This window comes from Peromyscus californicus, unplaced genomic scaffold (assembly GCF_007827085.1).
Source record: "Peromyscus californicus insignis strain IS unplaced genomic scaffold, ASM782708v3 Scaffold_15__1_contigs__length_86483966, whole genome shotgun sequence".
Lineage (NCBI taxonomy): Eukaryota > Metazoa > Chordata > Mammalia > Rodentia > Cricetidae > Peromyscus > Peromyscus californicus.
This window is the reverse complement of record NW_026294447.1, coordinates 50,798,556-50,814,526: the sequence shown is the minus strand read 5'-3', so window position 1 is coordinate 50,814,526 and position 15,971 is coordinate 50,798,556. Positions and strand designations below refer to the sequence as shown.

Below are 15,971 nucleotides of genomic sequence, written 5' to 3'. Positions count from 1 at the left end.
AAAGCAGCTGCTTTCAGAATGGTATGGGCTCAGGGCTGGGAATGAAGGCAGGAGATGGGTGGTGGGCCAGCTGGAATCCACTGCAGCCCTGCCAGGGAGAGTTGTAGCTAGTCTGGGGTAATGCGATCTTGGGTAGGGGGAATCCACCAGGTTCAGGGGACAGACACAGCCTGACTGGGAGTGGGGGGCAGGAGATCTGGGCCAACATGGTGTGGACCTGATGGGTTGCTCCACTTGCACACAGAGCCCTCCACTACGTGTGGAAACTGCAGGGACTGCAGGTTGAGCAAGAACAAACATGGCTGACTACTCGGCAGGATTAACCCTGGGAAGTCAGACTAGAAATTCAAACAATGTAAAACTGAGCAGGAGGAGCAGCTATGCTTTCCTGTGGTAAGACAAACTGCCCAAGTTAAATTGTTTAGTCAAGCTAGATGAAATTACACACACACACACACACACACACACACACACACACACACACACACACGAATCAGTAGTTGCTACAGTATAACCAAAATTGTCCAGTTTTCAACCAGAAACCATGAGAAATGTAAAGAAGAAAGCATGACCCACATTTAGCAAAAGGTCAGAAAAAATTGTGGGTCAAAATGTTGGATTTGGCCCACGAAAACTTCAAAGTGCGATTGTAAGTACAGAAACCTCAGGAGTGTCCAGCGAATGCAGAGAGCAGTGCTGAGCCTTTGCTCGTGGACCTCGTCACATCCTAACAGTGCTGTTGGAAAAGGCTTGAAATAAGAGCTGTGAACACAGACACAAAAGGAGTGAGCAGCAGCAAGTCCTATGCCCATCACCAGCTTTACCAACATCATCCCAAGCCCACCGGCTCTTGTTTCATCTCAGACTCCCACCTACTTTGTCTGTTTAAAGCATTTTTACAGCAGCACATCTTCAAACGACACCAAATAAGGAGGCAGTCTTGGAGTTACTCTGTGTAGGACAACATAGACATCAAACAGTGAATGCTTCTCCCAGTCCTGACCTCTCCAGGAGTGTTCCCATTGAAACTCCAAATCCACTGTGTCTGGATTCACAGAGGTGCTTTCACAGATCCAGGCTAGGGAGGCATGGGGCTTCCTGTGGTAGCACCTGTGGGTGTGGCCTGGGCGGAAGCCTTTATCCTCGGCATCTTCTTGGCTTTGACATGAGCTTCTAAAGCCAAGTGGTATCCATTGCTCACAGGAAGAAGCAGGGATGGGTGTACCTCTCAGCAAACTGGGATGGTGGAAACGGGTCACACAGGCCACGTTTAAGTCTCGAAAAGAGGAGACTCCACAGTCACTTATGTAACAATGTTGGATGCTGCAGAAGGTGACCAGGTGTTCTTTGACTGGCCCTCAGCTTCTCTAGAGTTCTAGTCATGGTCCCAGATTCCCAGCCCCTATCACCTGGGTTGAGCCCAGGCTCTTCTTCCTAGAATTTCATAATCTGAACCTATTTCCTGTTGCCCCACGTCTATTGTCCTAGGAGCAGAAGACTGGCTCAGGTATCAGTATCTTGCTATGACCCTGGAAGACTTGTCCCAGCAAAGCTTGCCTCAAGACTACTGTCTCAAAACAGTCTAACTTGAATTTAAATGTCTCCTTTTGTGGTCGTAACCTTTTCATACTCAGCAAGCATCCAGTGCAGTTAGATGGACGTTTTAGAATGGAGCGGGCCAGGTAGAGTAATCGGGCGTCAGATCCACCAATTACTATGTTGACCAAACATCCAGATGCTTATGGGTATTACTGATAAGTCTAAATCATGTTATCAAAGAAAGGGAGAGTAGATCCAGGGAGAAGAGAAAAAGGAAAAACCATACTTTGGTCTGGCAAGATGGCTCAATGATGCAGCCACACGGACTGGAGTTCACGTCTCAGCATCCATGAAACAATCTGGTAGCCACCGCATGTTGTAATCCCAGCTTGAGTGGGTGGAAGTCAGAAGGATCGCTGGGACTGTTGGTGTCTATAACATAAGCCCTGGGGTCTGGGAAACAACTCTGCTTCAAAGGAAAACATGAAGAGCCATAGAGGACGCCCAGCCTCCTCTGCTGGTCTCTGCCTGACAGGCTTTCTCAAACACACTTGCACATACACTAACAAGTGTGCACACACAGATGGATACTTAAAAGGGGGAGCCAGTGAGTGAAGGCACTTGTGCAAGCCTGGGTACCTAAGTTAAACTCCAGAACCCAAGTAAAAATGGGAGGAAAGAACTGACTTCACAGTACAGTCTGCCGACCTCCGCATGTGTTCACACACAGTGAGAAATGACAAGGCTATACTTTTGTCACAAATAAGTGAAAACTTAAAGTCTTTCTCTCACCTGGAACTCACTACTTAGCCCAGGCTAGCCTCAATCTTAGTGGCCAAACTCCTGTCTCAACACCACCACCCCACCCCCCACCCCCCCGTGCCTGGCTCACTAAAATACCATTCTGGGTTGGAGAGATGGCTTAGCAGGGAAAGGTGCTTGCTGCCAAGCCTGGTGCCTGGGATTGATCTCTGCAACCCACATAGTGGAAGGAGAGAACTGTCTCCCACTAATTGTCCTCTGATGTCCACATGTGTGCTGTGGTTCATGCATCCGCCCACACATACACATGCACATGCGCACACAAACTAAATGTAAAACAAATTTTAATTAAAAAATACATGGCTTTTCGCAAACGGAGCACTAAAGGAGACAGAACTTGCACAAACCTGTACTCATGATTAAACATCGACTTCATTTACCCCCACTGTGTTTTGGTGTGCCTTCTGAGTTCCTCCTTATTGTCCTGCACTCATGGGGTTCAGGCTTCTGACAGCATCAAAGGTCTTCCTTTCCACACCAGATGCCACATTGCTCGGTTTCTGTGGCTGCCCCTTGCCCCCACTTTTAGATGTGTTCATTCTGTGTCCCACAGACATTCTTTCTCAGACTCCCTGGCCGACTGACTCTCACTCCAATCCCAGTTCCTGTGGGTGGTCTGGCACCTGGGTTCTGTGGCATGGTCTCTAGTGGTCCCTCCAGCCTTCAGGCCGGGGCTGTCTGCTGTGGCATATGGCTGGTTGCTTCAGCATTCCATTTGCCTTTAGCTCTTTCAACACTTGTAACTAGCTCCCTGCAGTATCCCACCGTTGCTGGATGTTTCTTTTCCTGGGTAGATTGAAATGGTTGCAGGCTCACGGCCACCTCTGTTTCTTGATCCCGCCTTCCCTGTTTCCCCAATTCTGTTTTACTCGTTCTTTGTTGTGGGTTTTTGTTGGAAGTAGTCTTACAAATTCAAGGTCTGATTGCATTACAGAGATACACCTTGCTGTGTAAGTCAGGCTAGCTTTTAATTCAGTATGTAGCCCAGCCTGGCCTTGAATGTGCTATCCTCCTCTCTAGCCTCTGGAGTGCTGGGAGGTGTGTGCCATTATACCTGACTTGAGGGTCCATTTTGTTTGTGATTTTTTTTAATGGGATCTCATTATGTAGTTTGGCTAGCCTGGAACTTGCTATGTGGACCAGACTGGTCTTGCACTCAGAGATCAGCTTGCCTATGTCTCATCAGTGATGGACTAAGGTGTGCACCACCATATCTCCGTGGAGGCTTCATTTTTGATGAGAGAAATGTCAATTCTCTTTCTCCCTCCCCCACCCTGCTCTCGTGTGTGTGTGTGTGTGTGTGTGTGTGTGTGTGTGTGTGTGTGTGTGTGTGAGATGGGGGTTTGCTGAGAATGAAGTTGGGGATCTTCTTCATTTACTCTCTACCTTATTTTTTGAGACAGGTTATCTCCCTGAACCTAGAGCTCATTGATTCAGCTAGGCTGGCTGGCCAAGGATATACCCATCCCCATCCCCACCAGTCAACACACGGGCCACAGGTGTGTTCCACCTTACCAGGCCTTAATGTGGGTGCTGAGGATCCAAACTCAGGCCCTCATGCTTGTGAGGCAAGCACTTTATTGAGAGCAACTTCCATAACCCAAGAGTAACTTTAGAAGAAAGTGGTTTTGAGCCAGATTTCACTCTGTAGCCTAGACTGGCCTTGAACCCCATAAGGCAGTCTTCTGGCCTCAGCCTCTTGAATGATGGAATTACACATATGCAGTGTCACACCTGGCTTCTCATGGGTCTTTTCATTTTTTCCTTACTATTCTGTGTTATTTCTAGCAAATTGATCATCAAATCAGGACTAAAGCCATGCTGAGAAATAGGAAAGCTACCAGCCACATATAGCTATTAAATGAAAACTTAAATTAGTTTGAGTGAGATCCAAATTTCAGAACTTAATAATTGATTAAAAAAAAATCACTCAGAGTTGCTGAGAAATAAGGATGGCCTGGGGTATTTGTTAAAATACAGGTTCCTTGGTTACGCCCCTGCAATCACAGGATAAGAACCAGTTGGGGTGGCTTACAGAGTGTGAGACATGGTAAACAGAGACATGGTAAACACCTTTACATTTGTGCACAGCTGCCAGGACAGAGTCAGGGTGGGCAAGGCTGTGAGGTCTGCTTGAAACAGCTGGGGGTGCCTGTAACTCGTGGGGGGCTGATACACATTAGGACAGAACTCACTGTTTATGACTGAACACTTGCCGACTTTGACAGCGCATGCCAATCTGGGCTGATCTTCAGCCCACCAAGAATGAGAAAAATAAGCACAGTGTGTTTCATAAGGTCAAAAATTCAAGCTAAGAGAGTCTGTCCTTCCTACATTTGGTGCCGAAAACCTCCCTCATGAAATATGATGATGTCATATATAATAGTTGTTATATATGTTAAATTTTATTTGGCAAAAGAAAAAGCATAATATTGTTCATTATGTGAGTGGGGGGGTATTGCATGTATGTACATGTCCGTTAGTATTCTTATGTGTGTGTGTGTGTGTGTGTGTGTGTGTGTGTGTGTGTGTGTGTGTATGCAGGTGAGTATTCGAGTATGTATATGTCTTTGTGTGTATGCCAGGCAGGTGAGTGTGTAAGTGTGTGTGTGTGGTTGTGTGAATGCAGGTGAGTATGTACATATGTGTGTGTGTGGTTTTGTGTATGCACATGCAAGTGAGTATGCACATGTGTGCAAGTATGTATGGGGGTCAGAGGTTAACTTGGGGTGCTTTCCTCAGTTGCTCTCTACTTTTTGAGGCAGGGTCTCTTACTGAGCCTGGAACTCACAAGGCTGTCTGGCAAACCCCAAGAATTCTCTGTTTCTGACTCTCCAGTGCTAGGTGTAACGGGTGCACACTGTCATGCCCAGCTTTTTACCTGGGTCCTGGGGATCTGAGCTCCGGCACTCATGCATGGTTTACTAACTGAACCATCTCTCCAGGGCCCCACACTCAGTTGCTGTTGTTGTTATCTGTTTGGGACAGGGTCTCTGTGTAGGCCTGACTGTCCTGAAACTCAATATGTGGACCAGGCTGGCCTTAAACTCACAGAGCTCTACCTACCTCTGCCTCCCAAGTGCTGGGATCAAAGGTGTGTCCCGGCCCAGTTTTCCTGCTTTCCTTTTCTTTTTCTTTTCCTTTTTTTAAAGAGGCTGCTCTTTCTGGACTGGTCAATTCAAGAATCTAGGAGCCACTCATATGGTTCATTCCATGTGGATTGTAGGTAGGTAAGGAAGTCATTTGAACATCACACCATTTAACAGTTAGATGTGTTACATTTCCAAACCTCAGTCCATGCTGTGTCAGAGAACAGACAGACGGGAATGAAACAGACATGATTGCAAAAGGAAGCCTGACCTTGACTAATCCTAAACCCGAGTCTGGAGCACCATGGAAGCCTGTTTGTTTACAGAACTATATGTTAAAACGCAGTTGGGAAAACCATTCGGGAAAAGCATTCCATGGTTTGCCGAATTACCAGGAAATTCCAGGCATGCGCAGACCATCCCAGCATCCTGCTCATGTTTGCTATGCTGGAGCCTCTGGCTTCAATCTCTAGCACCAGAAAAACAAGCAGAATTTAAACAAACAAACACACACAGGTGAAGCCCAAAAGTGATGGTGGGAGAAGGATTCTGGGGCAGAGGGTTGGAAGACCTGGTTCTGACAGCTTTGGCGTCTTCGATTTGGGGTAAATTAGCCCCTCTGCACATTAGTTTTTCATTGGTTTTGGTGCCAGTCCCTTGTATATACCACCCTCTCTTAACACCCTGAGACCTGGACACCTCTACTTGAACTTTCAACCAACCAGTGCCTGCCTGTGTTTAAAAAGGAAAGCAGGGGCTGGAGAGATGGCTAGCGGGTAAGAACACTTGCTGCTTTTACAGAGGACTAAGTTTGGGTCCCGGCACCCTATCACTAGTGTCTGTAACTCCAGCTTCAGGGACCTGATACCTTCTTTTGGACTCCAGGGGTACCAGGCACACACAGGGTACACAGACATATGTGCAGGCAAAACACTCATACATGTGAATAAAGTAAATAAAGCTGAAAGAAAGAAGGAAGGAAGAGAAAGAAAGAGAGAGAGAGAGGGAGAAAGAATGGGACTTACTCCGTGCTGAGGGCCTCATCTACTGGTGTCTGCTGTACCTTCGCTGAGGGCCCGATGTGCTGGTGCCTGCTGATAGGCTTTCTCTGTTAAACACTGATACATCTTTGTCCCATTTTATAGCAGAAAGCTGAAGCTCAATGAACTTAAAGAACTATCTTAGGGTCTCACAGAGAAGAAATAGTGGACAAGACAAAGCCAAGTTGGTCTGACTTGGAAAGTCTGTGAGTTCATAGGTCGCGGTACTTAGGGAGCACTTGGGTGAGTGAATGGTCAAATGAGCGGATGGGTAACTCTGGAGAAGAATCCATGAAGCTTCATATGGAGGGTGTTGAAAAAGTCTTAGTAAATGGATAACTACAGTATGTTCCTGGTTGGGAGGTCTCTCTATGAGTGAATTGACAATTCACCCCAAAAGACTAATTTAAAAAAAATTAATAGAATTCTAACATCCAATATGGTGTTTTTGGAAAATGGGAAGAATAAATACCTATAGACAATTCTCTGGATTCTTTTAAACAGATCAATACTCAGGAACAAAAAGTAATCATCAGCAGGCCATTTAAAAAGGTTTTTAAAAGATTTATTTTATGTGTATGAGCATTTTGCCTGAATGTTCGTGTACCGCATGCATGCCTGATACCTGTGGAGGCCAGAAGAGGGCGCTGGATCTCCTGGAGCTGGAGACCATTGTAAGCCACCTCCTGGGTGCTGGAAACTGAATCTGGGTCTTCTGCAAGAGCAATGATAGCAGCTTGTTCTGCATGACAGTAAATAAAGCTGGCCTGTCACAGGAACAGGCAAACTAACAGCTGTTTCTTAGAGACATAGCTGGGCTATCTTGGAGAAAGCCACTTGGAAAACCCTGGAGGAGGGAAAACTCCAGATCCAACAGGCCTGTGGCTGCAGTCTATGCTCAGTGTCTGTGAGCCCTCATTGCTCAGGTGCACACCTTCTATCTTGCCTCCCTCCCTCCCTCCCTCTTTCCCTGCCTCCCTCCTTCTTCTGGGGTGGTACCTAGGACCTCGAGCAGCTAGGCCAGCATTCTACCATTGCTCTACATCCCTACCCAGTGGTTTATTTCTTCATCTGTAAAATAAAACTCCACTTTCAAGCAGTTGTGGAGACCAGAGAAGAAGGAGCAGAGACTAAATAGACAGTGACAGACACTCAGTAAATCCCCTTTCCACACTCACTCCTAGAAGGGCATTTTGATGGAATTTGTTTTCAGTGGAGGGTGAGGAAATGGTTTTCATTAATAGTGATCTGTACCATCAAATGTACAACTGAGTTTCCCCAAATCTGCCATGCCACTTAAAAAAAAAAAAGTTACTCATCTGTCTTGTAGCCTCAGCATGGTGAACAAATTGGACTGAAACAGGGCACGAAGGGCCCCTTCCACAGATGCAGAGCTCTTCTGCTTAGGCCACAGTTTTATATCTAGGATGGCATTTGATTCTAATGGTGGGAGGTGGGAAGGTGTGGGGGTCCCTACTTTGCAAGTGAAAAAGAAAAACACCAAGTTAAGGAAGTGATCTGAGAGGCCAGCAAGGGTCACCAAGCTGTTCACATTAAAGGACCTCATTTCCTTGTCTCTCTGTTGCTGTCTATCTCTGCCCTGTCTGTCTGTCTGTCTCTCTCTCTTTTTCCCTCCCGTCCTCCCTCCCTCCCTCCCTCCCTCCCTTCCTCTCTCCCTCCCTCCCTCTCTCCCTCCCCACCCTCTCTATCTCTCCCTCTCTCCTTCTGGAGGGCAGGAAGTTGTATTTGAAACTAGCTTTCACTCTGTAGCCCAAGATGGCCAGGAACTCCCGATGTAGCCCAGGCTTGGCTTCAACTTCCAGGGGTCCTCCTGCTCAGTCTTCTATTGCTGGGGTTGAGGGTGTGAGCTGCTACACACACATCCTCTTTTGATTGTTAAAAATAGATTTGGGTGACCAGGAAGTGCCGGAGCTAATGTGCTTTGATGTTATCAGATGTTTGACAGAATCTCTCACAGTCTGTGGACCAGATGACCAGTTTTTGGAAGTGCAATGCTTGTGAGGTAGAAGGAGTGGGCTGGCATGGACTGCAGAGGAGAGGCAGGATTGTGGAGACTGGCACACACAGGGGAGTTGAGATGGCACTTGAACAACCTGACATCGAGGTGAGGATGTGGTAGTACTTGGAATTGCACCAGCAGCAGCAGCTCCAAGCCATGGAAAAAGAGAAGGGGCCAGTGACAGAGAACTCCACTCTGGAAACTGCCCTTCCAACAGCTTCATGGGGAACTGTAGTTCTCTCTCTCTTTCTCTCTCTCTCTCTCTCTCTCTCTCTCTCTCTCTCTCTCTCTCTCTCTCTTCTCTCTCTCCCTCCCTCTCTCTCTCTTTCTCTCGGCCCACTACCCAGCTCCCAAACAAATACACAGAGACAGAGACTTCTTCTTACTTATGGATGCCGAGCCTTAGCTTGGCTTATTTCTCACCAGCTTTTCTTAACTAATTATCCCATCTACCTTTTGTCTCTGGACTTTTACCTTTCTTTAGTCTATACACTTTTCTTTCCTTCTTTCTCCATTGGCTGGGTGGCTGGCCCCTGGTGACCTCCTCTCTCCTCCTGTTTATTCTTTCTGTCTGGCAGCCCTGTCCATTTTTCCCTCCTGCCTAGCTATTGGCCGTTCAGCTCTTTATTAGCCCAATCAGGTGTTTTAGATAGGCAGAGTAACACAGCTTCACAGAGTTAAACAAATGCAGCATAAAAGAATGCAATGCGCCTTTGCATCGTTAAACAAATATTCCACAGCATAAACGAATGTAACGCATCTTCAACTAATATTCCACAACAGGGAACTGACCATGTCAAAGGTGACTTACCTTGTGGAGATGTATGGCTGTCACAGGTGGGGGTCACACTTAGTACTTTTGATAACAGAATTTGTAAAGAAAAAGAGTTTGAATAACAGATTAAGATGTAATAAGGACACACATGTAAAACACTCTAAAGTTAAGAATAACGGATGGAGGAGGCTGTCAGTACGGCACAGCTGGTCTTCATTGGTGCAGCTTCAGTAGGAACCAGGTGGTGGATGCAGCCTGGGGAGAAGATGGACAAGGTTGCCTCCGGGTCACGTGATACTTGTTGACTAGCTGAAAGAACCCAGGATGTGGGTGGGGGATGTAGCTCAGTGATAGAGCTCCTACCTAGCATGATCAAGCACCCATTTGTACACTGGGGAGAGAGTGGAGCACCATGCCTTTGTTAATACCCATGGGAGGCCTGCCCTTTTCTGAACAGAAACAGAGGAGGAGTGGATTCGGGGGGGCTGGGGGTGGGGGAAGGTCAGGGAAAGGGAATGGGAGGAGAGGAGGGGAGGAAACTGTGGTCAGGATGTAAAATAAATAAACAAACAAGCAAATAATATTTATTAAATAAAACAATTTATTGAAAAAAGTGGAGGCTTGAAACCAAAGTCAGTCATGACCCCTTATGCACCTTGCTTTTTCCTGTCTTTATATACCTATGATACGGTTTAAAACTATATGCAGTGAGAGATTAACAACACAAATGTGGCATGGTTCACACATAGTTCTACAACTTACTTTTTATGGTTTTGGTCTCATTGACTTTTTCCTTCCACAATCATGCTTTTACGAAGTTTTAGATTATATTTATTTGTTTATTTTTATTTTAAAGTTTTATTGTATGTATATGGGTGGTTTTGCCTGTGTATGTCTGGGCACAAAATGCACACAATGCCCCTGGAGGTCAGAAGAGGGCATCAAATCCTCTGGAACTGAAGTTATTGGTGTTTTTGAGCCATCACGTGGTGTGGGTACTGGGAATCGAACCCAGGTCCTTTGCAAGACAGCCACTCTATTAACTGCTGAGTCATCTCTTCATCCACTACAATCATACTTTTTATATTAATCTACTAGATTGATCTATGTGACTGTCAACAATCTAGCATTTGAAATATAAAAGATATTGGAAATCCTTCAATATTAGTGCATAGGGAGCCTCTTAAGCATGTTAAAAAATGTTGCAGCACATTTCATGAAGCCTGAGTCTGCATCTTGGTCAGAAGTTACCACCAGGAGCACCTGAGAGGCTTCCTTGTACTTCCACCCAGTCATTGACCGGCTTTGGATTTTCCATAGATGGAGCTGGCCAGGGCGCACGCTTAGGCGGCTGCCTATTTTTGATAGATTGCTCTCATTTATTTTCCAATCCTGAAAGTCTCTTTATTTAGCTCCCCTGGTGCCGTATTGGTGGACCTTAAGGTTGTTTATAATCCTAGCTATTAGAACAATGGGAAGGATGCACAGCCTTGTGAATGAGATGTACCTAAAAGTGGTTTATTCTTAGACGTTACACACACACGGGGGCGGGGGGAGGGGGATAGATCAGGCCAGTTGGATGCTGAGCGTCTACAGCATTAATGTCCAGCTGCTCTTGTTTAGCCTAATGAGGTTTTAGAGTAGCATTCCATTTCCTTAAAACAGTGAGTGTCCTTCAAAAAGACTAAATAAAGACGGGGTCTTCGGAGGTTCGCTGGCGTCTCTGATAGCTGTGTGGCGGTGGAGAGGTCACCCAACCTCTCTTATCCCCATCTCCAAGGAAACAGAGCTAGTTCCTACTGCACGGAGCTGGAGTAAGGAGAAGGGACCTCTGGAGTGAGCTTTCTGAACTGTAGGTCGGCGGCGGCAGCCGAGGGGCCCCTAAGAAGATGCAGACAAGGAAGGATTGCAGCGCAGCCATCTGGTCGAGTCTTTTGGAGAGTAGTGTCTTGGGCACTTTTGCACTTGAAAGAGCGGGTTCCAGTGCTAGAAAACAAAAAGGAGGGAAGGTAGAAGAAAAAGAGAAGAGGCTGGGAGAAGAGAAGAGGAAAGAGGACTTCCAGGGCCCATGTATAGCCCACCATTCGTATTTATTTTGAAGGCCAGAGACACTAATCAAAGCAAGAAAAAGCCAAGGAGAACGAGGTGAGGGCCGCCAAGGAGAGAGGTTCTGATCTCCTACGGCCTCCCTTCTCCTGCCCCATACGTCCCAGCCCTTGGTAGTGAGTTCAAGTCCGAGCTGCTACAGGGCCTGATGACACTCCCCCTCGCGCTCCTGCTCCGCCCAGGGGAGGCCGGGCGCCCCCCAGTACCGCGCTCTGTCGGGCTCCCCTCCCAGCGCCGTGCAAGCACTTGGCCCTGGCAGACGCCCCAAGATTGTTGTGAGGAGTCTAGCCAGTTGGTGAGCGCTGTAATCTGAACCAGCTGTGTCCAGACCGAGGCCCCATTTGCATTGTTTAACATACTTAGAAAATGAAGTGTTCATTTTTAACATTCCTCCTCCAATTGGTTTAATGCTGAATTACTGAAGGGGGTTAAGCGAAACCAGGTGCCGGCGGCGAGGGCTCTGCAGTGGCTCCCAGCACCCGGCACTGCCCCGGCCCTCCGCGCAGCCCGCTCGGCCCCTCCGGAACCAAGCCGCCCGGCTCCCGCCGCCGCAGAGCCTGCCTTGCTCGCCTCTCCACCCGCGCATCTTGGACATGCCAGCCCTCAAAAGGTAGGTCCGGAGGCTCCAGGGACTGTCTTTCTCCAGGCTCGGGAAACCTAACTCCAGACCTGATGGGTGGAAAATGGCTATGGCTGAGATTCCGCCCGTGTCAGAGCACTGGAAAAGAGTTTAGCTAGTGATGCAATGACACTGTTAATTACTAAAAGCTGCGCCCGCTCAAGGTTCCATCTCGAAGCCTTCGTTTGGGAGTGGGGATTTTTCTAACAGTGTCAGGAGCCAGCATCTCGAGAGAGGGCTGCAGACAACCTCTCTGTGTCATTCTTCTTTCTTTTTGGAAAGAGCAGCAACTTTTTGCGCACTTTACAAAATATCACACTACGTATTTTTTAAATTTGGGAAACCGCTGGCTAAGGCACCAGCAATCGCTTTGCTGCGAAGGCTGCGAGAGAAGCATAGAGAGTCTCAGAACACTCCTGGCTGCCTTTGCTCTATGTGTGCGATTCACAGAGGGCATGGGACCCAGAAGTTTGGAGCCAATGAACGGCGGACACTGCAGGCAGAGACGCATGTAAGCAAATGTTTTGCTGTTCTTTGCGGAAATTGCAATTCCAGTCAAGTAATCCTTGAGCCTTGAGGAACTTTAAGGATGACATCTGTTCTGCCTTTCTCCAGCGTCTCTTGAAAACGTAGCTGCCCTGCACAGAGCTACACACTTTTTCTGTGTGTGTTTGCATGTGGGAGGGTGCATGCATGCTAATACAAACTGAGCCGTGTTATGGTAAGCCATAGTAATATTGTCATCCTGCATCCCAGACCAGCAATGTCTGTCAGTGACAGACAGTTCTGAGAGTTGGAGGGTCTGTCTTCATTCACTTTCTTTTTTGGGAGGAGGGGCTCGCGGGGGAGGGGGATGGCAGACCCAGATTCAGAAGAAAAGCTTCGAGACACAGATTCCCCTCTCTGGTATTAATTATGCTTCATTTTTGGAGTTTTTTTTAGGGCTTTCATGACAAGGTACAGCTATTCTTGATGCGAGAGCAGCAGAGTTGGGTACTATTTCCTTCTGGAAAGCCTCTCCATTAGCCTGGAGCTTATTTGGCCCCCAGGACCCAGCCATGGCTCTTTCAGGAGGCTGGACTTGGGGCTGGCTGGCCCTGGGCTGGCTCTAGCCAAAAGGAATGGGGAGTGGGGTAGGGAGAAGCTGGTAGGATTAGCATGCCTTTTCCAGTCGCTCTTGAACTCCACTGCATACAGTCAAGCTGTTCCGTCTCCAACATAAACGAGACAGGATTTTATAACCACCTGAAAGGAAACTTGATGTGAAGAAACAGGAAAACATTGAAATTCATAATATACAGACTGGAAAATAAATTTGTTATTGTTCTCTCTCATTCCTTCCAGATATAAAGTCTGGCTCTTGCAAATATCAAAAAGCCTTGGATTTGGCTCTGTACTTTATAAGGTCAGAGCTGTCTCCAGTGTTGGAGAACCTGGCTCACATAGGCGGTTAGATGAAAGGGAAAACTTGTCTCCTCAGGATTGGATCTGGGATTACATGAAGGAAGTGAGCTTGCATCTTCCAGTATATCAGGCTCAATTTTATCTGGGTGCCTCTTTAATTCTCTACATACCTACTGCTGTTTCTCCTGAGCTGTGTGACAGGGATGTCAATGAGCTGGTAATCTCCCAGGCACTCATTCTGAGAAGGCAGGGGGCCTATAGAGCCATGGGGTAGCCTGACAGTAACAAGCCTCAGACTCCAACCAGATCAACCAGGTCCCCAAGTTCAAAGCCACGCTGAGAAACATTCAAGATCATCTCCTCGAGGACGCCTCCCCTGACTTTCCTCCGCTTCCCTCAGCCTGCCTCTCAGCACCCATTGGGTTTTTCTGGCGTTCTCATCAAAGTGAAACTTCAGCCAGCTCAGGTGGATGGCAACTGGGCCACAGCTCTGGAGCTCTTCTGCCCAGTGTCTATGCTCAAGCAGTAGTTGTGGGATAAATGCTAGCAAACTGAACAACACTAGTAACCGACTAGAGCCCAGCATCTGCATACCTTTTGTATTGAGCTGCATACATTCACTTGGCTATGTGATGACTCCATGACTTTTTATCCTGCAAAACAGCTCTTGTACCCTGCCCTGTGTCGTGGTGCACATCTGTAACCCCAGCATCTGGGAGGTAGAGGCAGGAGAATCAGGAGTTCAGAGCAAGCTTTGGCCGCATAGCCAGTTGGAGGCTAGCCTGGGCTACATATGAGACCCTGTCTTAGAAAGAAAAAAAGAAAAAGAAAAAACTGGCTGTAGTGGCTTGTAATCCCAGCATTCAGGAAGCTGAGGAACAACTGTCACAAATTGACAGCCTGGGCCATATTGTGAGTTGTGGGTCAGCCTGGGCTACAGAGTAAGACCTTGTTTCAAGAACAAAACAGCACCCCAAGTCACAAAACAAACAGAAGAAAGAAGGGGAGAAAATGAAAGAAACAATGCACCTATTAAACACTCAGGGCCCTGGGAGCTACCATTTTGCTTTCTATTTCAGAGTCTAACAACTCTGGGTCCATGATGCAAGTTGAATTCTACACTGTTTTGTGTGAGTCACTTAGTCCACAGCGTGATGTCCTCATGGTTCATCCCTCTTGTTGCACCTTTTCTTCATTTTATTTTAATCACATCTATTTATTTATTTATTTATTTATTGGGGGGCATGTGTTACGGTGCATGTGTGGAGGTCAAAGGATAACTTTTAAGACTTGGTTCTCTCCTTCTGCTATGTGGGTCCTGGTCATCAGGTCATCAGGTTTGACGACAAGCTCCCTTGCCTGCTGAGCCATCATTTTGCTTTTTGCACTGTTTAATTTTTTTTTTTTTAGATAGGATCTCACTATATTGCTCAGGCTAGCCTTGAACTCCTAGGCTTCAGTGACCTTCCCACTTTGGCCTTCTGGAGCAGCTAGGACTACAGGCACATAGTAATGTACCCAGCTTTCCATACTGTATCATGTCCCACTTAGTTTAAGTCTGAATAATATTTGCTCATGCATGTGTGGTGTGTGTGTGTGTGTGTGTGTGTGTGTGTGTGTGTGTGTGTCTGCGTGTGTCTGCACACGCATTTTGTTTAGTCATTCCTGTGTGGACGTTTGCATTGTATCTACCTTTTGGTTATTGTACAAGATACTGCTGTTAACATGAGTGTACATGTGTCTGTCTGGTCCTGGATTCAATTTTCTGGAGAACACACTCTGGGCCTGCTGGATCACCAGTTTTACATTCCCATCAGCAATGCACAAGAGCTGTGATCTGTCCACATCCTCCTGGACTTGCTGTTTTCTGTTCTATAATTTTTTTAAGATTAAAAACATTGTTTTATGTCTATGAGTGTTTGATTGCTCTGGGTGCAAGTGAGAGACCCTGCTTCAGTATGTAAGGTAAAGAGTGTTTGAGGAGGGTACCAGTTGCCAGCCTCTGGCCTTCATCTGAACACACACACACACACACACACACACACATGTGCATATGCACTAACACATATGCACCTACACATGTCAACACACACACACACACACACACACACACACACACACACACACACACAATATGAACACGATGAACAAATAGCCATCTTGATGGGTGTGAGTGGCATAGACTTTGAAGTTTTAAAGCATACTGGTGACTACAGTTTTACCAGACAAAAGCTTGGCCACAGTAAAGAACCAAATTACCCACAGGCAGAGATGTTTACTGGCTTGTGGGTGGCCATGTTGGCTGCGCCATGGTGTCATGGCATTTCCTGCTGTTTCCCACTGCCTTTCTTATGGGATTGCATGGGTTTCTCAGTCTTTTACTCCCTGGGGTGGCAGTTCTCATGAACTACATACTAGGGTGGACTCTGGGTTCTTGGGCCGCTCAAATCTGGGTATTCACATGTGTGGACTGAGGACTCCAAGTTCTAGTTCAGTGACTTCCTTTGAACACAAAGCACCTCACATTCTGGCTTTCATGGTTTGAGGACACGGTGGC

At 46.9% G+C, this 15,971-nt stretch overlaps 1 protein-coding gene across 2 annotated transcripts in view; it reads left to right on the top strand.

Annotated features, from left to right (window-relative positions):
- The first annotated feature begins 11,604 nt into the window (after nucleotides 1-11,604).
- Fbln5 (fibulin 5) overlaps nucleotides 11,605-15,971 on the top strand; it is a 75,337-nt gene continuing 70,970 nt past the window's right edge. Inside the window, exon 1 of one of the 2 annotated variants that reach the window (XM_052738798.1) lies at nucleotides 11,605-12,001. In XM_052738798.1, the coding sequence (XP_052594758.1) occupies nucleotides 11,985-12,001 (17 nt within the window). In that variant the 5' untranslated portion in view covers nucleotides 11,605-11,984. Of the gene's footprint in view, nucleotides 12,002-12,263; nucleotides 12,522-15,971 lie in introns of those variants that run through there. The other variant, XM_052738797.1, reaches the window with a different exon arrangement.